Source organism: Camelus bactrianus, chromosome 1 (genome assembly GCF_048773025.1).
Source record: "Camelus bactrianus isolate YW-2024 breed Bactrian camel chromosome 1, ASM4877302v1, whole genome shotgun sequence".
NCBI classification, from domain to species: Eukaryota; Metazoa; Chordata; class Mammalia; order Artiodactyla; family Camelidae; genus Camelus; species Camelus bactrianus.
Genome location: NC_133539.1, coordinates 5,416,105 through 5,442,747, shown reverse-complemented (window position 1 = coordinate 5,442,747; position 26,643 = coordinate 5,416,105). Strand labels below are relative to the sequence as shown.

At 45.3% G+C, this 26,643-nt stretch overlaps 1 protein-coding gene across 4 annotated transcripts; it reads left to right on the top strand.

The window, feature by feature from the left end:
* Positions 1-12,489: 12,489 nt before the first annotated feature.
* Positions 12,490-24,820, top strand: GET1 (guided entry of tail-anchored proteins factor 1). 4 transcript variants are annotated; one of them, XM_074353650.1, is made up of 7 exons: positions 12,541-12,687; positions 17,629-17,675; positions 19,263-19,423; positions 20,340-20,505; positions 21,366-21,433; positions 22,625-22,739; positions 24,124-24,820. In XM_074353650.1, exons 4-7 carry the CDS (start codon positions 20,340-20,342, stop codon positions 24,195-24,197), a joined length of 423 nt encoding a protein of 140 aa, XP_074209751.1. In that variant the 5' UTR covers positions 12,541-12,687; positions 17,629-17,675; positions 19,263-19,423; the 3' UTR covers positions 24,198-24,820. The 4 variants fall into 4 exon arrangements, with proteins under 4 accessions (XP_010968534.1, XP_074209751.1, XP_045362792.1 ...); XM_045506836.2 differs by lacking the exon at positions 19,263-19,423 and having other exon boundaries at positions 12,542-12,687; XM_010970232.3 differs by lacking the exons at positions 17,629-17,675; positions 19,263-19,423 and having other exon boundaries at positions 12,490-12,687.
* Positions 24,821-26,643: the final 1,823 nt, after the last annotated feature.

Sequence of the window (26,643 nt, the reverse complement as noted above, 5' to 3'; positions counted from 1 at the left end):
TAGCCCATTCTCAGGCATGCAGACTTTGTGGAACCTGATGGCCCTCCAGGGCCTTCAGAGTGGCAGGGATGGACACGTGGACAGTGGACAGAGAAGATTAGAGAAAAGAGGCAGAAAAAAGAAGGCCGGCCTGCAGAAAGCATTTGATGTCAAGCTAAGGAGTTTGGCCATTACCCAAGGAGTGGGAGACATTGCAGGGTATTAAATCAAAGGAATGATGTGCTGAGATCTGAACTTTCTTCATAAAGATCTCTCTCTCATGAGAACTGGAGATGCACTAGGTCAAAGGTGATGAATTGGTGGCCTACAGGTGTTTGCTTTGGTCAAGTTTCTTTTTAATTAAAAAAATTTCCCCCTTAACAGAGGCACTGGGGATTGAACCCAGGACCTCCTGCATGCCAAGCATGTGCTCTACCACTGACCTATATCCCCCCCACCCACCAAGGCTTTTTAAAAGTTGTCATCACAAGCACTTGGAGCAATTGGAACACAGTAGGAAAACTGTTTGTTAGTATCTTTTAAATCTAAACAGATCCTGTGACTCAGTAACTCCACTCTAGAAACATACCCAACAAAAATGCTTCCCTCTGCTCACCGGGTGACATGAAGGAGAATATTCATAGCTGACTGATTTCTGGAGGCCCAGACTGGCAGCAACCTAAATGCCCACCCACAGGAGAACAGATGAATAAATGGAAGACTATCAAAAATGAGAAACAGCTGTTCGCAGCTCCGCACAGGATGTGAGTGAATCTCACTAGCACAGTGTTGAGAGAACGATGCCGGACCGCAATACCGGGTGATCCTATTCATACGCTGTTCAAAGGCAGGTAGAATGAACCCACTCTGTCAACAGTCAGGGTAGTAGTGGGGGTGGGTAGGTAGCTAGAGACGGAAGAGAGCAGTAGAGGACTTTAGGGGGCTGGCCGTCTATTTCTTGATCTGACTGTTGCTTGCACTGTTGTGTTCACTGTGTGAATATTAATTGAGCTGTGCACTTATGTATACACTTCTGGATGTATATCAGCAGTAAAGTTTTAAAGTTTCACTTTTTGGCAACATATCAACATCAGATGATTTCACACACACATTCAGCTCTTCACCTTCTCCTGGTCTCCTTTGTGTGTGCATTCCACAGGCTGCTCTTGACCTGGTAACTTGTAATGAGGCATCCTTTCTCCAGGGTGCCAGGGTGCCAGGGTGCCGGCCCTGCTGAGTTCTCTCACCTGTATCCTCTGCCTAGCCTCTGAAAGCATTTTAGTTTGAGATGCCTGTATATGAGCGTGGGTAATGAGAGATGCCACCTTTCCATTTATTTTTGGAACAGATTTATGTGGTTCTGAATTCCAAAAGTACAGAATGATTTCCAGAGAAGTCTCTGTTCCACTTCTGTCCCTCCAGATACCCAGCTCTCTCAAGGAGAAACCAGTGCTGCTGCTTCTTGTGTATCTTTCCAGAAATCTCTTATGCTCATATAAGCAAATGTGTGTATGTATGTTCTTTCTTTCTTTCTATCTTTCCCCCTTATTTTTTGCGCTCTTGGATTTTTCACTTAATGGAGTTTGTTTCCTGTTAGTACTTAAGGTTCCTCCTCCTTTTTATTGCTGCATTGTAGCTCACCATGTAGATGAACCAAATGCTTTAAAACCAATTCTCTCTCAATTCTCGAACTTTTCAAATTGCGTCCAGTCTTTTGTTCCCACAAAGGATGCTGCCACGAATAACCACGCACGTGCATGTTATGTGGCACATTGTATAAAATAACAAAATGTCCTTGCAGACCCCAGTAGTGACTTCAGTTATTTTTATTATAAAGTTCACTTACATCTCTGAACACTTAAAGTAAGGTTAAAATGTTTAACGCTTAGAGGTTTTAAACAACTCTAGAGCTAAAATTAACTTTGAATCCAGAAATCTCTGCAAAACCAATAAAATTTAAACCAACAACATTAACATGAGGAATGGATTTTGCTAAAAGCAAATGGCTACACGATATGGTGCACGGCGCATGTGATACCTGTGGAGATAGTTCTGGCCCTTTATGTGTATAAAGCCATCATCCATTCAGCCCTCTGTGGTGTGACTTCGGTTTCATATGATAAAGATACACTATAAATTAAATCATCTCTATGCTTTTATAATTACCTGTAAAACTGGAAAGCTGGTCCTGCTTGGTGCCAAACCTAAACACACAGCCAACACAGTCACAAAAACATAGGCAGTGCTTGGCTAAAGGTGGGACTCTGCTGGGTGATCCGGAATGTTGAATGATCACAGGAATGCACAAAATTTAAAAAATTCCCCAAGAACCCACAGGATCCTTGTGTATATTCATTCACGGAAGTATCCTCACCACCACTCCCCCCTGGGGCCCACGTGCCCCCCCTTTGGAAAAGCATGCATTGATTCAGGCTGGTTGACTGGGAAAGAGGTGCTTCTAGAAGGAATTCTAGAGAGAAGAGTTTCAAGCGTAACGTGGGGGAGGGCTGGTGGTGATAGACAAGGTTCTGAGGGAAATCGAGGCGGTGGAATCAGCAATAGGCCACAGGCTGCCTGCCTGTGCCTCCCCGGTACCAGGTGCCGCCCTAGACGCTGGGGATACGGTGGTGAGCGCGGGGATTCAGCTGCCTGGCCTCCTGGGGCTCTCGTTCTGGTGGGAGCACAATAAAGAAGGCCACAAGGGTCTTTCACGTGGTGACAGTGCCTTGAGGGAAAAGTGTCACAACATGGAGGATGCTGGAGGCACCCTGATGGGGCTGCCATGGGCGATATAGTCAGGGCGGGTCTCTGAGAAGAGATGTGAAGGCTAAGGTGAGCTGGGCCTTTGGGGGATCTGAAGGAGAAGCCTCTGGACAGAGGAAACAAAGGTCCTGAGGTAGGATCAACCTTGGTGTACCTGAGGGAGGGCACATGCGGTGGTCAGGGAGGGAAGCAGTGGCCGGATGTGAGGGCAGTGGCGGAGCCACCAGGGGTTGAAGTGGGGAACAGATGTCACCGATCTGACCTCGAAGTCGACATCAGGCTGAGAGGTCGGGATGTGAAGTTGAGCTGCTGGGAGGAGGCTCAGGAGACCAGATGAGACATTTAAAGTTGTCTAGGCAATGAATGACCAGGATGCTGGCTGTGGGGATGGAGGTGAGTGGAGGGAGGGATTGGGGGTATATTTTAGTGGAGGGAACTGGCAGGATTCTTAAGGGGATTGGGTGTGAGGGAGAGGAGAGAGACTTCCGTCTAGGAGCAACAAAACCCCAAATCAGCATAAACAGTAGGAAAATGGATTATCTCCCATCACGGACTGTCCCCGATCGGGGGATTCGGCGGCTCGGCGTGTTAGCACAGTCTCAGCTTCTTTCCTGTCTTTTGTTGTGCCTCCTTCTGAGTCGGCTTCATCCTCAGTCTGGAATTGCAATTTCAGAGTCACATCCACATTTATAGCATCCAGGAAGGAACTGTCTCTTTTCCCAGAAGTCCTCGGTTGACAGCCTTTACTTATTGGTCAGAATTGGGTCACATGCCAGGGGGATGGGAGGCCCTCAGACCAAATCAGGCCCACCCCTGGAGTTGGGAGGAGGGCCAGGTGTGGAGGGAGTGTGTGCCTGGACAAAGTAAGGGCTCTGTGAGGAAGGACAAAGAAGGAAAGGGGCTGATAATCATCTACATTCAGTAGGCTGTGTGGGTCAGGAGCCATTCACCAGGTTAGGGACATGGGTATGAGGGGAAGCCAGTGGGTTTGGTGCTGACAGACTGAGTCTGGGGTGTTTGGGGAACATCCCAGGCAGTTGGGTCTACAGGCCTGGAGCTTTGGGAAAGGACATGGATGAAAGGAGAGACGTGCTGTAAGGGTTGAAACCACAGGCATATGGATCATCAAATAGGGATTGGAAAGTGTCTGCTACTCTGACGACTAAGGGTGTCCCCACCTGTACTGATGGAGCGATTTCATTGTGTGGTAGGGAGGAAACCAGACTCAAGTTAGAGAGTAGAAGGGAAGGGAAGAAGTGGAAAGGGCCCTAGACCCCACTGTGCTGTGCTGTGCTGTGTCCCAGGAAGCCCAGTCTCTGGGTCAGTTTGTCCACGTGGTAAATACGGAAGATCAACTGGGGCAGGTGTGCAGTGAGCCTGTGAGCAAGGAAAGGTACGAAGTGAGATGATGGTCAGAACACTTGAATGCCTGCTGTTCACTGCGCTGCTGGGTATCTTAGCTGCTGCAAGGACGACATGCAAGGGATGCAGATGAGAGCAAAGGTACAGGCCCTGATCCAGGAGCTCTCGAGGACGACAAGGCTGACGAGTTGGCCAGAAATGTCTGAACACGAAGAAAGAGCCCGAAGATGACCAATAGTCATAGAACTTACCATATCGTGTAGATTTCTAGCCTGCTTGCAAACTTCATGGATACATGACTATACAAATAATTGTTATTAGATAAGGTCATTGGAATTACTATTGTTACACGCTTTCCCTTCCAGCAGTCCATAGTACTGATTGTTATTTTAGAAAGAGCACTAAGCCAGCTGGAAGTTGGTCATATTATTCTTTCCTGCTCACAGTGAGGTTTGGCTTCCCAATTATGGAAAGGAAATGCCTTAATTTGCTGCTATAAAAAAATGCCATAGATTGGGTGGCTTATAAACAACAGAAATGTATTTCTCACCATTCTGGAGGCTGGAAAGTCCAAGATCAAGGCGCTGGCAGATTCAGTGTCTGGTGAGAACCCACTTCCTGGCTCATAGACTGCTGTCTTCTAGCTGTGTCCTCACCAGGCAGTGGAGGGAAGGCAGCTCTCTAGGGTCCTTTATATAAGGACACTAATCCCGTTCAGGAGGGCTCCACTCCCGTGACCTAATCACCTCCCAAGTCCCCACCTCCAAAACCATCACGTTGGCGGTTAGGTTTCAACTTTTGAATTTGGGGGAAAGACAAACATTCAGTCTATAGCAGGAATGCTCCCTGCCTCTATTCCAAATCCCTCAGCTTCTGTGACTTCAAAAGAGAACCACTCCCTCAAATGGGCAACCACTTCATGATATTTAAGGCTTGAGCGGAAACAGTCTACCGCATTGTTAAGGGGCACTTCTTCTCCCTGATTCTTGAAATCATATGTGAGTTCAAGGTTTCCCTGGCTTGTGTGAGCTCTCAAAGTGTAGGCAGTGGTATAGATGTGTTCAGCTGACATGGTTTGAGGGAGGCCCCATTCACAAAGCTACAGGAGGAAGCTGTCTCAGGTTTGGTGAGATGTTGCTCCACGTCTGTGGTGTAGAGTGTTGGCCGGAATAACAATTAAAAACAGGAAAAAAATGTTTACTTAATGCTCCTTTTACATTTTTCAAATAAAAAAGAAAGATTTCTTTCTGAATCCTTTCTCAGATTGTAACTGATGATTTGTAATTGATGAAGTGTGCCCTTTGGTGTAATTTTCATTAAGGAAAAAATGGGAAGAGAGGGATCATAAGGTGACATTTCATTACAGTTAAGTGACACAGAAATCATATGAGAGAGAGAGAAATCATAGAATGCGATTCCCATCTGAATGACTTCTTTTCCTTGCCAGGCAGAGAAACCAGATACAGGCTGGTCAGCGAGTCTTGGGTATTTTTCCTGCTTATTGAGCCTGAGTGTAATTAAGTTGTCTTGTGACTTACGGTCTACATGGTCACGTCGTTTGGCATCACCTTCCTGCTGCTAGCACTGATCATATTTGCACGTCGTAAAGTGCTCTTTGCTCCTTTCAGTGGTACTGGGCTGTGTAATCAGCTCAGCCTACCACTCTGTATGAAATACCATAAATTTAGGTTTGATCTAAAAAGAGCTTTCTCATCACCAAAAGGTGCCTGTCCTGTAAGCTGGGCCAGCAATGTTATTCTCGCCATCAACAGCCCTAAGTGGGGTGAGAGACTGAGACTTGTAGATGAGTCGAATTTACTTGTATGCCTGTCTTGCACACCCTTCTGGTCTTGATGAAAGTTGATGTGGAGAGTTTCACCTTTCTCATCTCTCACCGAACCTAAGGGAACAGAGAACTGCCTCTTCTGGTGTAGTGCTGGTGAGTTCACGGTTGTGGGGGGAGGCAGGGGGGTCAGAAGGCTGTATTTTTCTCTTTTTGTTCTGAAAATTTCTAACACAGACCCATTAATCAATCCAGTGGCGTGAAATAAAAAGAATGTAATCGAGGAAGTCCCTCGTTAGTCCTTTCATGCTCCAACCCCACTTTAGATCAGATCCCTCTTATTGAGTAGCATCCTGTTGTACATTTTTGAAAAAAAAGTTTTAAAAGGTGCACATACCATTATTATTTCATCCATAACCCTCTTTTATTTTATATTATTTACTAACAATCTAATGAGTGCCCATAAACCTGTCATCCAACCTTGGAACAAGGACATAGGCAGCTACTTAGGTAAACCTTTGTGTCCCTCCTGAAAACTCTGTATCCTGGCCGTTACAGTGCTTACAGGTATTTGCTTAGTTAGGCCCCAGGGGAACAGACTGGGACTTTTGGTTCCTCACCAAATTGCAGCCAGCAGTTAGTAAAGTGTCTGAGATACAGAAGCCTTTAATACCTACAATTTTTTAAAATTAAAAAAATTTTTTCCTTTTTTCTTTTTTAATTTTAGGGGGAGGTAATTAGGTTTTTATTTATTCATTTATTTTAATGGAGGTACTGGGGACTGAACCAGTGCTAGGGACACTCTCTACCACTGAGCTGTACCCTCCCCCCAGATTTTTTAAACTGTGGTTTAAAAAAAAAATCACATAAAACTCACCTGCTTTAAGTGTAAAACTCAACGATTCTTAGTAAATCTGTGTAGTTGTGCAATTATCACCACAAGTTTTAGAACATGTAAATCACCTGGCAAAAATCTCTCCTGTCCATTCTCAGCCAATCTTGATCACAGCCTCAGCCCCAGGCAGTTCAACTTTCTCTGTTATTATAGTTTAAAATCTTCTGCTCCTCAAAAGACATGTTTATAAAAAAATTTATTTTTTATTGAAGTGTAGTTGATTCACAATGTCAGTTTCAGGTGTACAGCAAAGTGTTGCAGTTATACATACACATACATATGTATATACACACATATATATACATGTTTTCAGATTCTTTTCCGTTAGAGCTATTACAAGAAATTAAATATAGTTCCCTGTGCTATACAGTAAGTCCTTCTATTGATTTGTTGACCTGTTTTATATATAGTAGTGTATATATGTTAATCCCAACTCCTAATTTCTCTCCCCCTTTCCCTTTTGGTAACCATAGTTGATTTCTATGCCCATGAGTCTATTTCTGGTTTGTAAATAAAATTTGTATCTCAAAAGATACTTTTAAGAGAATGAAAATAAAAGCCACAGACTGGGAGAAAATATTTGTAAAGGATATACCAGATAAAGGGCTTGTATCCAGAATGAACTGAAAACTCTGTACTAAAATAAGAAAATAAACTCTGTAAAAAAGGGGGCAAAAGAGTTGAATAGATCCTTCATCCAGGAAGATGTAAGAATGACAAATAAGCACATGAAAACCTGCTCAATATCAGCAGTCATTAAAGAAATACAAATACAACAAAAACAAACAAACCCCAAAAAACTACAATAAGATACCACTACCCACAGATTAGAATGACAGATTTAGAAGATTGCTCATGCCAAGTATTGGCGAGGATGTAGAGGAAATGGACTCAAATCTTTCCAAAATGTCAATGTAATAAAAGATGAAACAAGGCTATGGAAATGTTCCAGATTAAAGGAGGCCAAAGAGACATGTTAATTAAATGTAACGGCTGACCCTGGTCTAGATCTTGTACTGGAGGGAAAATGTTACAAAGGACATTATTCAGTCAACTGACAAAACTGGAACATAATTGGCAAATTAGATAAAAGTATTGGATCAATGTTAACTTCACTGAAGCTGATAAATGTACTGTGATTATACAAGGGAATATTCTCAGTGACATACTGAAAAAGATAAAGCACATGATAAAGCAAATCAGCTAAAATGTTAAGGTTAAAGTAGGTGAGTATGGGCGTGGCTGGGTGTATATGCTCGGTGGTGGGGCGCATGCTTAGCATGCATGAGGTCCTGGGTTCAATCCCCAGTACCTCCAAATAAAAAAGTAGGTTAATGTAAAAAAAGGGTATTGGGTGTTCTTATACTATTTTTATTTTTTGCAAATCTTCTCGGGTTGGAATTGTTTTAAAAATTTTTTTTAAAAAGAAAGAGCTAATGACAGTTTTATTTACAGACAAATTTCTGGACATAGCACAAAACCTGTGAAAATTTGAGGTCGAAATGAAGTTTATTGCACTAATAACAAGAAGATTAATTTTTAACCTACTGAAATTTGCCTATTCAGAAGGGCAAATTAGCAAAACAAAGAGACTGAAATAAAAACATTTTAAAGGTTATTTGGTTCTAGCGATATTTTTCTAAAATTGACATGAAATTCACATAACATGCAATTAACCATTTTAAAGCACACAATCCAGTGGCATTTGTACATTCACAATGTTGTTCCATCATCGACTAGCAATAGGAATCTTGTTGCCTTTAAAGACAATTTAACATTTGCATTTCAAACTTTTGCATAAATGCTTTTTTTTAAAACAAGTAGAACAAGTTTAACAAGTTAAGAAAAACAGCAAAATAGCTCAAATTACAATCTGTTATATTTTCTTTCTGATTAGCTTCCCCCAACACACACACACACACACACACACATGAATGTTTGAATATTGAGCTACACTGAAAAGCAATTTTCTAAGAGATCCTCATAACTTCACTCATCGTTAGCTATCTTAGACCCTAAAACAGGCTGCTAACATGTAGACAAGTCCAGGCCTCTGACAGCCACTGGGCAATACGACTGCTACAAAATTTGTTTTTAGTTTGTACTAAGTTACTGAGACAAACACCACAGATTTTACTTAATTTACTCTGAATATTGATGTACCCCTAGTTCCTGGTGGAAAGACTTGTCAGTTTGCTCTCTAAGCCAGCCCTGTATGTGATCATCATCATCATTTTCATTTAGTAAAACCAAGTGGGCAAAGCTCAGAGTAGGTACATTCAGTTCCCGCTGACGTGTTTCTTCTCTTTATGCCCTGTTTTCCCTGGTTTGGGAATAGTTGAGGCGATCTCGTTTTCACCTTGCATCTCAGTGTTGCCTCCTGGGTGTGCCTGTCTTGAGAAGAATCTGCCTCGTGTGGGCAGCCGTCAGTCACTGACCCTGCCCTTCAATTCTCGGCGCGTCTCTGGTCCCTGCTGACATTCCTGAGTCTCTGACCGAGACTTGGTTTCTGTTAGAGAATTCATTTCTGCAGTCTCAGTCATGATTGGTTTAAAATTGACATAAAAGCCACTGATACAGAGCTTGCTAAACCCATCCCCTGAAGTCCCATGAAGAGGGATTGTTATATTCTGTCAGAGGTTCCAAGATCTGTCTGTTCTGAACAAGAAATGCTTTGACGAAAGCCCCCAGTGGTGTTTCTATTTTCTGCCAGTCTTGCTCTGGGCTGAAATCCATTTGTAACACTGTCCCAGTCTTTATCTTCCATGGGATGGATGCTTTTTCCTTTCTTTCTTTTTTTCTTTTTTAACTTGACATCTTCTCTGAGACTTGCATGGTGTTGGCAGCAGCTGTGACTTGCTAGATTCTTTTTCTTTTTTCTGCTGATATACTTGACTCAAGTCTTGAATTAAAGAGTGGGGTACTCTTATCTGCCTCTAAAAAGTGAGAGTTATGCCTCTTCTCCTAACAGACTTTCTGAAGTTCGTGTAAAGATCTACCTTCCCTTTGTGAATTACATTCCTCAGAATAAACACTGACACTCTGTGAACAGCTTTGGTTACTGAAGGTGGACCATAACCTTATTGGCTATAGTCTTTGGACTGTATTTCTCACTGTAGTATTAATTCTAGCACTATTTTTTCCAAACGTGCTACTCTAAATTGTTGTCCCTCCTTTCAGCTGAATTCACTACTACCTGATTGGTTTGTCTGACCACTCAAATCAGCATGTGGGACGTCTGGGAACTGCTTACTGATCTACCCCCAGTTCCATTTCTAGTCTTCCAAATGTTCGGAAGGATTCTTCTACTGAATTTTGCTGTTTTGAACCACCTTTAAATCTAGTCTTTGGAATGTTCTATTGCCATCGGGAATCACTGAGGCTTGGGTTCTTGTTTGCCTACCCTGAGGACTATTTGATCTTTGATGCCTATTTTAGTATCATCTCTGCTGGCATCTGACTGTTGAATGCCTGTATGTTGATCAGGATTTCAAATCCAGTTTTTTTTTCATGATTTATGCTGATTTCCAGGTGAAATCAATACTCCTCACTGGATTTGTTCAACTCACAGATCTCAAAATTTGACTTCTATCTTGTTCATGTCAAGTGTTTAGACATGTTAACACACAAATCTCCATGATAACTTTCTTTAGGGGCTCCTCAGTCTCTGGTGTGGGCGCCAAGCTTCCTATTTCTCAGCTGAGGCTGAGCTGAGGCATGTGCCTTGACTCATCTAACAGCTGTTGTAGTGCTTCTGATTATTTCCTCAGTGGTGCCTGAAAGCTCATTGTCTCGCTCTGATACTTCAACACCAAGTTCATGAATAAACTGGGTTCTTCTGTGTGAAGCTGCTCTTGCTATCATCTTGGTTCTTTTTCACAATGATTATGGTCTTAAAGTATTCAGAATAATGGTTTCCCCTGCACCCTCCCCGACCAAATTGTCCACATTCTATTCTCCAGAACCTATGAATATGTTACTTTATGTGGCAAAGGGACTTTGTAGATGTGATTAAGCTAAATATTTTTAAATGGGGAGATTATCCTAGCTTATCCATATGGATCCAGTGTAACCGTAAGGAGTCTTATAGAGTGAAAGAGGGACACAGGAGGGTCAGAGAAGATGTGACAATGGAAGCAGAAGTCAGAGTGGCATGATTGCTGGCTTTGAAGATGGAAGAGGGTCACAAGATAAGGGCAGGCAACCTCTACATGCTATAAAAAGCAAGAGAATGAACTCTCCCACAGAGCCTCCAGAAGCATCACAGTCCTGCTGCACCTTGTTCTTAGCCAAGTGAAAGGCGGTCTATATGGACTTCAGACCTCCAGAATTGTACAACAATAAATTTGGGTACTTTTAAGCCGCCAAGTTTGTTGTACATTATTACAGCAGCAAAAAGAAACTAATACATTTTGAGATGAGCTTTGTTTACTACCTTAACTGGATCTACACTGATTCATACTGAGATGTCCTGGCTTTCATATTTTCTTTCCACATGTTAGTGGACTAATTCAACCTTCAATTGTTAGTGCTCTTTTTGAGAGTTGCCCAAATGAAATAGAGAGCTGAGTTGATCAAATTAGGTTGCTTTTGCAGGCCAGGTACTGCTGGCCTTCTCCCACCACTGTTGCACAGTCAAGGAGACTCTCCAATGTTTTTGTCATATTCTTGCCTCATCAGGAATTGATGATCCTCCTCCTAGGGGGATGTGGTACTGGGGTGGGGTATGTTAGGGGTGGGGAGAAGTCCACACTCTCTCCTGCCTAAAAGGCAGAGGCTGGGGGAGTGGAGACAGGAGGATCTACCATCACTTTTCAAGAGGTGGTTTCTACTTCCAATTCTTCTAAACCTCTGGTGGGTAGAGGAGCTAGTAGCCTGGCTGCAGCTTTGGATGGTCCAGCTGGAAGGGAAGGCTGTGGAGAGAAGGAGGCTGCAAGCCTGTCTTTTGTTTTGGCCAGTTCAGCCTCACCTACAAGTCAAGAAACCTTTCCATGGAAAAAATTCACTCTACTCATTTTGAATAGCTTCACGTTACATGTTTTCTTCAATCAGAAACGTATAGAACCACAGCTCACTGATTATTTTGTTTGGGAATTAGTTCTCGGACTCCAACCACGGCAGAAGAGGCAGCTAACCATCTTTTGCTTTATTTACTGTATGTAAACGTGAATTGGAATACTTTTTCTGTAAAACTTCATCTTCACCTAAATATGGGTTACTTCACCACAGGCTGAATGTAAACAGTGCCTTTTAAATTAATACTTATTTTTTGGGTATGCAGTTTTGTAAATTTCTTATATTTATTACAGTGTTTAGTTTTGAAATGTAAACCCTAACTACTTACTAACAACTACCTACGAAACGTTTTTCTTTTTATGGTTACTTGCTACTACAATTACGGTAGTTTTCTATTTATAGAAAGGTTTACTTAAAAATAAATATTTATTTAGGAATAAAGGTGAATCAGTTTAAAGGACATATTAACTACATAATAACACAACTGGTTTGCACATACAACAAAGCTCGAGAGACGGTAGCAGCGCAAACACCAAATTTTATAAAGCAGGTTCAGCCTGGGTGATGGGGGCGCAGCGGGAGGCTACGGAAGCCGGGAAGGCCAAGGGGGAGGCTGCAGTTAAGCAGGATCTGGAGGAGAAGCCGGCCCCGCCTCCCCGAGTGCGGCGTAAAGCGCAGGCGCGGCGGCCTGCCTTTGCGGGCGCTGGGCTCACTGCGCAGGCGCGGCCGTCGGCGTGGGCCCCATGGAGCTGCTTTAGCTGAGCCGGCGCCGCCGTCAGCTTGCGAGATGAGCGCGGCTGAGGCCGACCGCTGGGCGTGGCTGCTGGTGCTCAGCTTCGTGTTTGGGTGCAATGTACTCAGGATCCTCCTCCCGTCCTTCTCCTCCTTCGTAAGTGGCTGCTTGGCCCTTCAGGGGCCGGTGGGCTCTCCGCCTCAGTCCCTGGCGAGCCTGATGTGGACACAGATAAGGGTCTCAAACTGGCCTGTTGAGGGCCGGATTCGGCCTGCGGAGGCCTCTTGGTTGGGCCGTTCTGTTTTTTAAGGTATTTTTGAGGTAGTTGCTAGCGTCTAACAGCTGTAAAGTTTTACTCTCAAATCCGGATTTCTGGATTATTGGGGAGAAGAAAAGAAATACCTGGCAACACTCGGCCACGTTTTCACGTGGCAACCCTCCCCAGGCTGAAGTTCCCAGTGCCCTGCCAGCCGCGCTCACTTCCGTTTCCCCTGGTCCCTGGGGGCATCGAGCAGCCTTGGGCTGCTGGGGGCCAGTGCCTGGGGCAGGACGGGGCCAGGGCTCCCTCGCATGCGGTGTTAGCTGTGCCATGTCCTGGAGGACGGACGCATCTCAAGTGCACGGGCCCCCATTCTTGGGGGGTGGGGTGGGGTGACTCTGTCTACACTGTCTACTCTGACAGTGTAGACAGAGTCAGTGCTTTGTGATGTTTCCTGTACCTGAAGGAGCGACGGGCGCTTTGCCCATCATGAGTACTTTACCTCGTGTCCAGTTGCCACAGCTGCAGTGGCTGTCGTCTCATCTTCGTCACCTCTCGGAGGAGGTGTCTGACTCAGTCTAGTAGTTGTGCTAAGTCATCAAGCTAGTAGTGACTGTTGGGGTGGAGATTTGATCCTTGGTTTGTGATTCTCCGTTTGTGATTCTCCTCGGTCTGCCCTGCTTTTTGGAGCATGAATGGGGGTTTTGGTGGCAAATTTGATGGGAGGTGTGTAGGGGGAACATAGGGGGCTGATCCCTGGGGAAGGGCGCCCTCTGTATGCCCACTGTGGCAGTGAAGGACTGACTCGGAGACTTCAAAGATGGGGTGTACATGTAGCAGTGTCCTTGGAACTCAGTTCTGCCGCTTTTCTTTCCTGGTATAAAGTAGTGGTGGTGGGGTATTTAAGACTAGGCAGGATTTCTACTTTATGTTTCACCCTGTTGGTATCCATTGAGTGCCTGTTTTGTGTAAAAACTCTGTTCTAGGCCCTTACCACTCAGGTTCTCCTGAGGCATAAGGCATTCTCTCTTAATGCTATCCCCCCCTCTTCAGATTCTTTCCTTATTTTACTTTGTCTTTAAGATGATGTCCCAAGCATTTAGCATGGCATAAAAGACTCCTGAAGAGCAAGCCCTTGCCCACCTGTCTTCTTATTAAAAAAAAATTGTGGTAAAATATACATAATAAAAGTAACCATTTTAACCATTTTTAGGTGTATATATAGCTCAGTGGCATTGAGTACATTCACATTGTTGTGCAATCATCACCACCATCCATTTCCAGAACTTTTTTATCTTCCTCAACTGAAACTCTGTCCACATTGAACACTGACTCCCAGTTCCTCCTTCCCCCAGAGCCTGGCAGCTACTATTCTACTCTGTCTTTATGAAGTTGACTACTCCAGGCACCTCATATAAATGAAATCATATAATATTTGTTCTTTTATATCTTGCTTATTTCATTCAGCATAATGTCCTTAGGGTTTGTAGCCTGTGTTAGGATTTCCCCTTTTTGAAGCTGAAAAATCCATTGTGTGTATATACCACATTTTGTCTGTCCATTCATCTTTTGATGGCCATTTAGGTTGTTTCCACCTTTTGACTATTGTGAGTAATGATGCTAGAATGTTGATGTACAAGTATTTATTCGAGTCTCTGCTTTCAGTTCTTTGGGTAAATACCCAGAAGTGGAATTGCTGGATCATATGGTAATTCTATTTTTAATGTTTTTGTGAAACTGCCATACTGTTTGCTGGAGTGGCTGCATCATTTTACATCCTCATCAACAATGCGCAAGAGCCCCAATTTCTCATTCTCCAACACTTGTTTTTTTAGATTTTTTTTGATAATAGCCATCCTAATGGATGCAAGTGGCATCTCATTGTGGTTTTGACTTGTATTTTCCTAATGATTGGTGATGTTGAACTTCATTTCATATGCAACTATCTATATTTTGAAAAATGTCTTTTTGGGTCCTTGGCCCACTTTTTAATGGGGCTTCAGGAGCTGTCCCTAGGGGAAGGGTGCCCTCTGGGGGCCCACATTGAATGTGAGGGGCTGTGTTTTTGTGGCTGAGTTAGGAATTCTTTATATAGTCTGGATGTTAACGCCTTATCAGCTATATGATTTGCAAATATTTTCTTCCATTCTGTGGGTTGCCTGCCCATCTTTCTTGCAACGTCACCTCCATTCTTCCTACCAACCCCATTTCACCTGATATTGGAACCACATGCGCAGCTAGTCTCAATTGTTCAAAGAGGCTGTGTTGGTTTTGTATTCCTCTATGAATTGTTGCTAATTTCTCATAAGCGGAGGGGGAAGGAGGAGTGTGTTTGCGGTATGGCAGCGGCTATAAATAAGACCTGTCATCATCTCTGGCTCCTTTGCCAAGGCTACAGCAAACCTGCGCTCCAGCACACTCTCCTAAGAAGCTACTACTGCAGCCTGCACATGCACGAGGCTCGTACCTATCAGGGTGGCTGTCATTTAGGTGAAAGAGCACTGGGTTCGCCCTTAGACCTGTGTCCGGCCTGTGCCGCATCCTACAGGCTGTACGGCCTCTCCAACCTCAAACCAGTTAGCTTCCTAAACCTGCTTCCCCTTGGTTGTAACACGGTTTGGTCAGAGTTGTTAGCCAGGTTCAAAAGCATAACATTATTCTAACCGAGTACAGTCCCTGTTGTTGGCCTTCAAACCGGAAAAGTAATAAAGAGATCTGTTCCCCCTGGTCACTGGGTTTGTGCTGAGGGTCAGTGAAAAGCTGTAGGGAACGCACCGGTCCCGTGTAGCGTGAATTGCTGCCCCTGCACGGCCACTGGAGGCCGCCCCGTCAGGAGCTCTGATGTGAGGATGCAAGGGGAGACTCCGGATAAGCAGTTTGCCTGGGAATGTGCCATGCCGGTACTTCAGCCGTAACCTTCCCCCCAGCCAGAAGCAGGGGAGGGGCGCGCCACCCCACTAGTCAGGCAGGCCCTTGAGGAGATCTCTCAAGTATAAGAAGTCCTCACTTCAGCAAAGCGCTACAAGGACCTGGGTTGGGATCTCAGCCGAATACTGGGGTGCGGTGTTGGGGCGTGGATACGGACACCCAGTCCTTAGTGTTCACTTGATTAGAATTTTCCTGAGAGTTCTTTATTTTTTCCCCTTCAAGCTGGTCACAGGACACATGGATGAGAAAGCTTGGTTCATGTATGCGATCCAGGACTTTTCTACAGCCAAAGGCGTGGGAGGAAGGGACAAAAACGACCCTGGGTAGCACTGTGCTGCGCAGGTACCCCCAGATCTGGCGTGGCAAAGGGCGAGAGGAGGGTCCTAGTGAGCCACGTCCCCTGCGCAGGCGCCCCAAAACCTATGCGCTGGAGGGCGAGCCGCGTGCACTGCGCAGGCGCCCTAGGCTTGGCGTGGTGGAGGAGGGGTGAGGGTCCGGGAGAGCCAACCCGTCGCAGGCGCCCCAGGACCAACGGGCAGGAGGGCGGCCTGAAGGCCCCGGCGAGCCATGTGCACTGCGCAAGCGCCAACGGCCCCTCCCTCACAGACCAGCGTGTTACGGTCTTTGCACACGGGCACCGCGCAGGCTTCCGTTCTGGGAGTGATTTGTGTGGCTGACCACCACTTTTATATTTGACTTCAAAATTACTCTTAGTTTTCTGCTCTGAAAAGTGGCCGCCTCCCTTTCCCTCTAGGGGCCTGGGTCACTGAGGTGAGGGGTGGACACTGCAGGACCTGCCACTGCGGGTCTTCCTGAGACCCTCCCCGTTTCCAGGGAGCACGTCGTCTAGGGAGTTCTTGCTGTGGACCAGGCATGAGGATGGGCCCCAAGTATTAGTTGAGGAGATGACAAGAGGGGGCGATGGGGGTTGAGTACTCACGAGCAAGTGGGGCCTGGCTGATGGGGTCTTCCACGTGTGGGAGATCAGTGCCGCGAGGAGGGGGTCTGACTTGGTGGCCCTGGCCACGGGTGACATGTGGGCTTGTTCTGGGTCTGCAGCTTGGCAGGGGCCTTGGCCCCTTCCCGGGGTAAGGAGTCGGCCCCCGGTGTTAGGGACACACCTGAGCGTGTCATTGCCAGGGGCCCTTGCCGTTTTCCAAGAGGGACGAGCCTTCGAGCTGTAAGTGTCCTGCACAATGTTCACATGGGTCTGGTCCAGCGAATTCCAGCCAGTGAGTGGTGGAATGAGGATTTAAACCTCCCCAGTGTGACCCCAAGTTCAAGTCCTGGCATTTTGTTGGCAACGAGAATGTCGAACTTGGACAGGATCCTGAGGGGGATGCTGTGAGCTCACACCAAACAGCCAGCATCTGGGGACAAGAGTTACAGAAGGATTGGTTCTGCCCTTGTTTTCTCTCTAGATTCTCCGACCAGCCCATCATTTTGATAAGAATTTTAAAAAACTTACTGCTTTAGAGTTCTTTGTGAACCCATCTCCAGGTCCTTGAAAAGCTATACCCCATACAGCTTATCTTTTCCTGTAAAGCGGGAGATTTAATACACTTTTGAGTACATAAAACTTCAGAGATTTATTTTTGTTTTAAAAATTAGTATTAAGAATACATTTACATTCAAATCTTATTAAATCTTACAATTCAGTTAGTAATTCTGGTATATTTTAATGGTCATTTATAAAGAGCTCTTGGATTAATGTTGGTACCTACTGGCAAACACTTTTCAAAGTTTTTTTCATACCTCTTAATGCAATCCCCCACCCCCACCCCAGAGCACAATTGCCTGATTTTAACTATAGATCTTTTCGGTTGCCTTCAAGTTTATTATCCCACCTTCGTTCACCTTCCACTCCTGAGTAACCAGTTTTAACCAGTTTTTAATTGTTTTATGTACAGTGTACCTTGGAGATACTGAGGGTTCAGTTCCAGACCACTGCAGTAAAGTGAGTATCACAGTAAAGCGAGTTACACACTTTTCGGTTTGCCAGTGCATATAAAATTCACGTTTACACTATACTGTGATCTGTTAAGTGTACGATAGCGTTATGTCTAAAAACCCAGTGTACCTACCTTAATTAAAAAATACTTCATTGCTAAAAAAAATGCTAACCGTCTGAGCCCTCAGCAAGCTACAGTAGTAACATCAAAGATCACTAATCACAGATCACTGTAACAAATATAATAATAATGAAAAAGTTTGAAATAGTATGAGAATTATCAGAATGTAACAGACAAGAAGTGAGCAAATACTGTTGGAAAAACGGTGCGGATAAACTTGGTCAATGTAGGATTGCTCCAGGCCTTCAATTTGTTAAAAAAAAAATTGTGAAGCATAGCCTATTTTCTCTGTAGTGCTTATGTGTTTGCCCCTCTATTTCTTTTTAAATCCTAGTTTTAAAAGTCAGGCTTACTGATGTGTAATTTATATTCAACAAAATGCGCTTCTCGTAGGTGGGCAGTTTGATGAGTTCTGGCACACATAATCAGTAAGACAACCATCAAAACAGGATAATATCTCTGTCACCTCCAAATGTCCTTTCCCCACCTGTTTCTTGATTTACAAAGTTTAAGCAGCATCTGTAGAGTCCTTGCTCATTAAGATCATTCTCTGATTTTTAAGGATAATTTGCCTCATTCCTATTTTCTTCTCAGGGTGGATCAGGTTGGAGTTTATGTCCTTTAGTTAGAATGTTGGGTTGTGGTCAGTCCAGGACAAAGGGGAGAAGGCAGAGCCGAGTTTGAAGACCCCCTACTCCAGGCTTGGGGCCTGCAGGAAGTGGCACAGTGGTGAACACACCGTACTACTGCGCAGGCGCCCTCTGGAGACCAAAGGGCCTCGTTGCGCAGTCCCTGGACTGGCCTAGGAGACCCGCAGGAGGGGCTCCCCAGCTGGAACTGCAAAGTCGCCCTACTGTGCACCAGGCTGAGGGGACCGGGAGCTAGAGGGACAGGCTCACTTATTGTTGACAATAATAACTGTCAGTTGACAGACTCACTTGCTATGTGCCAGTACACTTAAATATATTATCCTCTTTCATCTTTTTTATTAATATATTAAAAAATTTTTGAAACAAAGGCAAATGTGCAGAAAAGTTACGCATACAATACAAAGAACTGGTTTTGTTTCCTGAGCCGTTTGTGAGTAAGTTGTCAGTCTGAGCGCCCTCTTTCTCTGATACTTCAGTGTCTAAGCAGGGGCCTTGCCCGCAGTACAGCCGTCAGGTACATTCCTGCTATCTGGATCAGGGTTTCTCCTCCCAGCGACGTCCTCTGGAGCAGAAGGACCGCAGTCAGTACTGTGCGTTGTACATGTTTGTCAAGTCTCTTCAGTCTAGAAGGAGTCTGGGTTTTTCCTTGGCTTGCATGGGCTGACATTTCCGAGTATCAGAGGGCAGTGATTTTGCTGAATGACGTTCCGTGGGCATCTCTGTCTGATGTCTGGTGGGGATGTCACATACAGGATGCTGTGTTCTCATTGCATCTCATCAGGTACTGTGGGCATTGATTTGGGCATGTACACTCATCATTAGGGGCAGGTGCCTGAGGAATTTTCAGTCCCCATGAGGCTGCCAGTGGACCTCCCCGCACCAGTGCGCTCTTGTGGTCTCCTTGCTCTCCTGGGACCCACACCTGTCCCCATGGTTTGTCGAGCGCCACCTGGCAGCCACTGCCATCTGGAGCCCTGCCACAGGTAGTGTTATGGCAGGTGTTGTGTGTGGGTGGGTGCATGGGGGATGCATCTGGGGACTGCGCGGCGGTGACCTTCACACTCGGGTCCGAGTCCGCTACACCTGGGGAGGGCGCCTGGGCCGGCTGTCTCCCATGTGGGGCCTTGCTGTCAGAAGTGCCACTTCACAAACATTTATGCCTGTTGTTTCCTCTGTGTATCTGTGGAAAACAGCGAGTTCACCCCATGTTTCCTATTCTAACCCGGCACCACAGGGCTCACTCTAGTTCTCTCCCGATCCTTATTTCCAGCTCCCTTTTCTGACAGCGAGAGCACTGGCTCCCCTTTTCCTCAGTGTGTTTACTTGACTTGCTCAGTTCTTTGTAACTGATCTGCCACCTCCACTACCTCCTCCGCAGTATGGATGCCCGCTGCCCCTCTGGGCTCTGACAGAGTGTTCTGCTGGGTGCCTTCCTCCCCTCACCCTGACTCTCGTCCCAGGCAGCCCCTCTGCGGGAATACCCTCCCCACTGCACCACCAACTCATCCCTGACATCTGCCATCCTGAAGGGAAGAGAATGTACGGTCCTTGTCACCTGAATGCAGCTCTGAGAATGGCATCGGTTTTCACTTTATAATCACAATTTTACACCTAAAGTGAAGGATACGTGTGTACGGGAGCCATGCATGGACATACATGCGAAAGGAAAAACATAGCTGAGTAGAGACTCGCCTGGGAGGGAGTTCTTGTTTTTGTGGTTGCTGTGGGTAGCAGGACCAGGACCAGGACCAGGACCAGGACGAGGCAGCAGAGCCTGGCTCTGGAGGTAAAGGGCAGCTTGCCCAGCAGGAAGGAGCAGCGGGGTAGCATGGTGGAGGAGGTGAGGGGAAGGTGTACCCCACATGGAAAGGCACCAATCCCAGCTGTTTACTCCCCCAGATGTCCAGGGTGCTGCAGAAAGATGCAGAGCAGGAGTCCCAGATGCGGGCAGAGATCCAGGACATGAAGCAGGAGCTCTCCACTGTCAACATGATGGATGAGTTCGCCAGATACGCCAGGCTGGAGAGAAAGATCAACAAGATGACGGATAAGCTCAAAACTCATGGCATGGAAACACTTGTGGCATGGAAAGCTTCTTAAGGGCTGATTAATAGAGAATTCTTTATGGAAAGATTCATAGCATATCTGCTTTGATTCTTGAGTGTTCTCAGTGTTGATAGGAAGTTTTAAGTTGTCTAGAAGGGACCCAGTAATAATGATTACTTTCTCCTTAGTTGCTGGTGAACATTTGCTTTCTAAATGGAGAAACATCTAACATCCTCTTAGATTTTCTTCATTCTCTGTAGGTTGACATTTTCAAAATCAACACTTTTCTGAGAGAAGCCTAGAAAAATCCCATAGTGGATTCCTAGGGGCTTTTGTGAGCACTCTCTAAAAAATGCCTGGCGGTGTCCTTGTCTGAGTGTAGACTTCAGGGTAGGGATCAGGTCTTATCCAACTTTATGTTTGCCACCGTTCCTAACAGTCTCTGGGGATGGAGAGCACTTTTGTTGGACGGCCCGTGTGCCGAGAGTGTGCATGGCTGTGGAAACATACAGCAGGGCCTGCCCAGGCTGAGACAGACTAGCCTCCCACCTGCAGATTAGTGTGCCATGTAGACTGGGACATCGGGAAGAAAAGTTAGTCCTGTTGGTAACTGCATTGTAAAAAGGATCTCTGATATAGATGAATAGTTTTAAGATTTTTAAAGATTAAAGCCTCATATCTCATAGTCTGTGTGTGATTCTACTTTAAATAATGGCATAGCGGGTGACTTTTAAGAAATTCTATTTTATATTTTCTAGGTATATTGAGCACATACATAGTTAGAAAATATTTTATGAGAGGAAATAACACTTCTGTGTACTTGAATATTGTCTTCATTTTTGAGGACTAATATGATCATCATCCTGGTTTTCCTTTCAGTGAAAGCACGGACAGCTCAGCTGGCCAAGATAAAATGGGTGATAAGCGTTGCTTTCTACATATTGCAAGTAAGTGTCCTGTTGTGTCACCTGCAGCCGTTAAAGTTGATAATGGACTGTCCTCCAGAACTGTGTGGCCCCAGAAACCAGGCCTGGGAATTCAGGCTTTTCCACTTCCAGCCGTGGGGTTGAATGGTCCTGCAGGCATGCCAACTCTCAACACTCTGAATTTATAAGTTAAACTAAAAAAGAAAAAGTCTTTCTTCCTTTTAGTCTCTTTAGCCTTTCTCGTTTAGAGTTGTTAAATATTGGATTTTTTTAGCAAACGAGCTTCTCTGGAGTCTTTTCATATCATCTTTATTTCAGTGCAGTGTTGGGAGCCTGGGCGACCAAGTGAGGAAGCTTATTTAGACATGGTGTTTTCAGTGACTTGGGCCGCCTCTTGTCACATGGGGTGCGGACGCGTACATGAGTGTCCACGCTCCAGATGGGGGACACGCCAGTCACTGAAGTCCAGTATCACCGAGCCCCAACTTTCTTAGCCGGGGGATTTCTCCTTGTATCCTTTCCTGTGGGACTCTTCCTGCTGCTGCGTCCTCTAAGGTCCCGTGTCTGCTGCGTGTAGACTTCAGCGGCTGGTTTAAGTGATCGCTGAGGTTCGTGCTGGTGTGATCTCTGCTGGGGTGAAGGATGCGGGCCCAGCCCCCCACTGCGCAGGCTGCTTGGGTAGATTTGAGTGCGTTGATCCTGAGGCACTGTCACTTTGATTCGAGGTAGGTTTCCCGGGGACAGGAGTTAAGCGAGACGCCCTCTTTCAGTTCTGCTCATTTGAGTGGCATAGGCCACGAGGCGGATGAAAGACAGCTGAAGGAACGCTGCTGGGAACAGACGAGAAAGCCACGCTTCTCCACCCGCCTCAAGTCTTAGCGGGCTCGGCTCTGCACGTGGGCGCCGGCACTCGTGCGCGGATGGAGAGCTAGCTAACATCGCTGACGAGGCGTGTTTAGCACAAGCTGGCTGCTTGAAGGAGATGCTCAATGAGAGGACACCTGTCTGATGGGAGATCTTGCTTAATTTATCAGCTAATTTAACAGCGTGTGCACGTGAGCGGTGGCTGTGCCTGTGTGTCTGTTGGTCGACAGAGCTTGAGATCGTTGATTTGGAGAGTTTCCGTTGTTTGCTTTCACGTTTCCCCACCTTTCATAGCGGTCGGTTGTGCGACAGACAGGATGTTCCCACTCACCAGCCGTGTCTCTGCAGGCGACCCTGATGGTCTCGCTCATTTGGAAGTATTATTCCGTCCCTGTGGCCGTGGTGCCGAGCAAATGGATAACTCCACTAGACCGCCTGGTGGCATTTCCTACTAGAGTGGCAGGTAAGAGGGTTCTGGAAACACAGTGGAAGAGCACGGACTGGCGTGTGTGGAGGTGTGTGGTGGGGACTCTGTCCGCGACGTCAGCCTGCCGCCCGTGGGCAGTGCCCTGTGTCTCAGCCCCGCACGAGGCCTGCAGTGAAGAAACTGACGTGTGGAGAAGCTCTTTAACTTGTCCAGTGCCACTGAAGTGTTCAGCAGCAGAGCTAGAGTTCAGCCCGAGCCTGCTCCCAGAACCCAAGCCCAGTTCCTGGGGTCTGATACCCCGTTTATTGAAGCACCACCTCTAATTCCCAACTCCTGTGCTTCCGTCTCAGGGCCCACGATGCTTAGCCTGTCCGCAGCATTTACTGCTATCAGCCACTTTCATTTTTGAAAGATAATTTCTTTCAGATGTTAAAATCAGTATATGTCATTGTAGAATGATTAGAAATAAAAGAACAGTGAAAAAAAAGTCTCACTATCTATGGATACCTCTTAACAAAAAGACTGTGGTATACCAGCTTTTTTTCTATCTGTTTTTATACAATAGAGGTCGTCTGACACGGGAACACTTTTGCCCCTTTTACTTTACGTTATGTATGCTTCTCCCGTATCAGTAAACTGCTGTGGATTAGGAGACTGGTGGTGCTGCTGGCTGTGCTGAGAGGACAGCTTAAGAAATTTATTTATTAAGGGATTTTGAATAGCTGTTCTTCAGTTGGATGTACCCTAGTTTAACACGTCTCTCTGTTGAAGGATACTTATTTAGCTTCCGGACTTTTTGCTGTAGGGAATAGTGCAGGGCACATCCTTGTCGGTAGGCCTTTGGCTGCGATTTATGATAACGTGGAGGTGATTTCCTAAGCCAAAGGGATGACCGTTCCAAAGATTTCCAATTCAGTCACGCCCCCTGCCTCCCCTTCGCCCCTTCCCCTTTCCACACCCACCCAGGAGGGCTCTGCTGGTGGTTCTCTGGGTTGCTGAGCCCAGGAGCAAGAGGCCACCCTTCCAGGCATCTTGCCCCTGGTCTTCCTGTCTCTCAGCCGTCAGAGGGGCAGGAAAGGTGCGGGCAAACTGCTTGGTGTTTATAGTGCTTTTGTGAGAAGGGAAGAACAAATTGTCAGACAGGGTGGTTTTACAATCTGTTAATCTCCTAAATACTATCTCTCTGGCAGGAAAGAGAGGTTCGAATCAGTGTTCATTGTTCTGACTAATTCCTGCTTAATAAAGGCAGCTCTGTGAATCAGTAGAAGGTCTGAACATTTTGCACCACGGAACGCAGTCTTAGCCCAGCAGGACTCAGAAAGAACTGAAGTGCTCTTACTGCCTGTAAATAAGGTAGCAGAGGCAGGAAATGTGGGCGCAACTCCGGGCATGCTCTTACCTTATATTTCCTCGTTTTTAGGTGGTGTTGGAATTACCTGTTGGATTTTAGTCTGTAACAAAGTTGTGGCTATTGTGCTCCACCCTTTCAGCTGAAAAAGAAGTTGAATACAGCTCTGACACTTTAAAAAATGGATTTTCAGTTGGGAGGTTAAAAATCTGATTTATACTCTTTCATTGTTTTTTGTTTTTTAAAGGAAACACAAGTTAGTTTTTTGGTTGAACGTGTTTGTTCTTGGGCTTTGTCAGATTCTCGTAAGAATCGTGAATTTGGGTATTTGTCATGACCCGTAAATGTCAGTCTCACACGTAAGCACCGTCCAGCATGACACCAGATTTGTAGTAAGAAATGTGTGACATTGTGGGAGGTGGCATTTTGTTACTTGTGATTTACACTCTTGATATATTTTAAAGGTCACATTGACAGCTGGAAAGTCAAAGTTATTTAATAACTTAAGTACTTTAAAGACTTTGTGCTATTTTTAATCCTGACTAGAAAATAACTTAATTTTAATACCACTACTAGAGTTTGAAAATTTATTTTTTAATCTCATGCAGAACTTCTGAGAGAATAACACTAACTGACATTGCTTGTGTTCTTTCCTTCCTCTTGTTTAAAATGTCATTTGTTGGGCAGGACTTCATTTAGTATTGTCTACTTATTCGAAGCTGTTAATTTTTCATTATTGTGTTTTATAAATGTATTTCTGAGACCATAATGCATTGTTTTGTGCTTGAACTGTGTGTTTTATATTTAAAGCATTTCAAATGAAGGGTAATTTTAAAGCATTTAATATTTATACTCTGTATAAGGAACAAAGTTTAAAAACAACCTAGGAAATCTGATTAAATTAATTTGAATGGATATACATTTGGCCCATAAAATTTAATTCTGCTAAGTATTTTTAAAAACATTTTTTTCTAATTAAAGTTTTTGCAAGTGCTATGTGACTTCTTTCCTTGTGGCCACATATTTGCTACGACCAGTCTGTGGCAGAGGACCATACCCATTAACTAAGTGGGCCACAGCCACATAAAGCTGAATTCTGTCATCAGTTTTGACAAGGTCATTTTTGTATTCCTGTATTCTCTGATGGTGTAATAAGTTCGTTATTATTTCTGCTAATTGTGCTGTGAAAGACAGTGCTGTACTGCGTTAGTTTATCGTCACCAGAGTGGGTTTCATGGTCCCCTCCCCTCTCAGACATACGGGCACCCAGTTGACTTAGCTTTGAGGAAGGAGGCGGAGCAGGGGACATGGCCGTATTTATAGCGGACAAGCATCGTGGAGGACTCGGACACCAGCATCCCACATCCAGTCACCACACTGGGAACATTTTAGCCACCGAGGATGAGCAGCGACCTGCGGAGGAGTCGCCGCACGAGGAATCTGCAGGGGCTCAGGTCCCTTCGAGGCCACGTGCCCCACGCCTGTTTTTCGGGAGCTGCGGGCAGAAGTGGCAGGTCACACAGTGAACAGTCGGGTGGCCAGGGATGCGTGCCCGGGATGTCCTCGGACCACTGATCCGTGTAAAGCCTCCCTGACAGGACCCTTGTTTATCTGCTTACGGTATATTCTTTCAGTTAATCCTGCCAGGATTCTGACACGTTCACTAAGGCTGGGGGAAAGGATTTAGAGTTCACAGCTGCTAATTCTTTCCACGTTCATTAATAGTTTGTGAAGGTTAAGTAGGGGACATTTAAATATCCCTTGTGCTTCACATCATTGTGGTTTTTGAAAAATGGTGTTTGTTTTTAAATAGATAATAAACGTGGCACTGAATTCAGAAGATAGAGAAAGGGGTGTGATGAAGGTGCGTCTCCTGACCTGCTCTCACCTGGCCCAGGTTTCCGGGATTTCCTGCTGTAACCAGTTCCTGCGGTTCTTACAGTGATATTCCTTATGGTTATGAATACTGACGTGTGCTTTTAAAATAACTTTAAAAAATTATAAAAACAATACCTAAAAAAAACCCCACAAAAACTATTTGTCGCCTTTTTTTTTGTTTTGTTTTTAATCCTGCTTGGAAAGTACAGAGAAGGAGGAAGGAAGCAGAGTCGCCTCCGACTCCACAGAACTGGGACTCCTGATGTCACGTTCGTGCCCTTCGCTCCTCTAAAGTTGTATAGATAGCTCTAGGTTTTGTGCTTCTATTAAAGGTCCAGGATCTAGTTTATGGCTGCATATGAAAATAGACACGTGTTTGATTTAAAGTACAGCTGAAGCTCTCTTCGTGCAAGTTCGTTCTCCTTTCTATTTATGGTAAGTCAAGCAGGGAAATCTTTCTATTTACAAATCCACAGTCATTTCTGTCAGAGGTTAATATAGTTCTTCTGTTGCCACCGCAAGTGGGTGGAATGCTAACTAAACTCATTTACTCTTCCCTGACCTGGTCAGACTCTGGCCGCCCGTGGTTTTTCTTACACAAACATAGCTCTCTGTGGGGGCGGTGTGTGTGTGTGCGTGTGTGCGTGCGCACCCGGGCACGCTGATGTTCCTGTCAGTCTATATTTAATTGGCTTTAACACTGTATGAAGCCTT

What these genes read in the sequence shown, in the direction of transcription:
- GET1 (XM_010970232.3), top strand. Translation starts at nt 12,586, where the DNA reads ATGAGCGCGGCTGAGGCCGACCGCTGGGCGTGGCTGCTGGTGCTCAGC. An exon ending in GGATAAGCTCAAAACTCATG is followed by an intron (nt 20,506 to 21,365) that starts GCATGGAAACAC and finishes TTTTCCTTTCAG; the next exon opens with TGAAAGCACGGACAGCTCAG. An exon ending in TTGCTTTCTACATATTGCAA is followed by an intron (nt 21,434 to 22,624) that starts GTAAGTGTCCTG and finishes GTGTCTCTGCAG; the next exon opens with GCGACCCTGATGGTCTCGCT.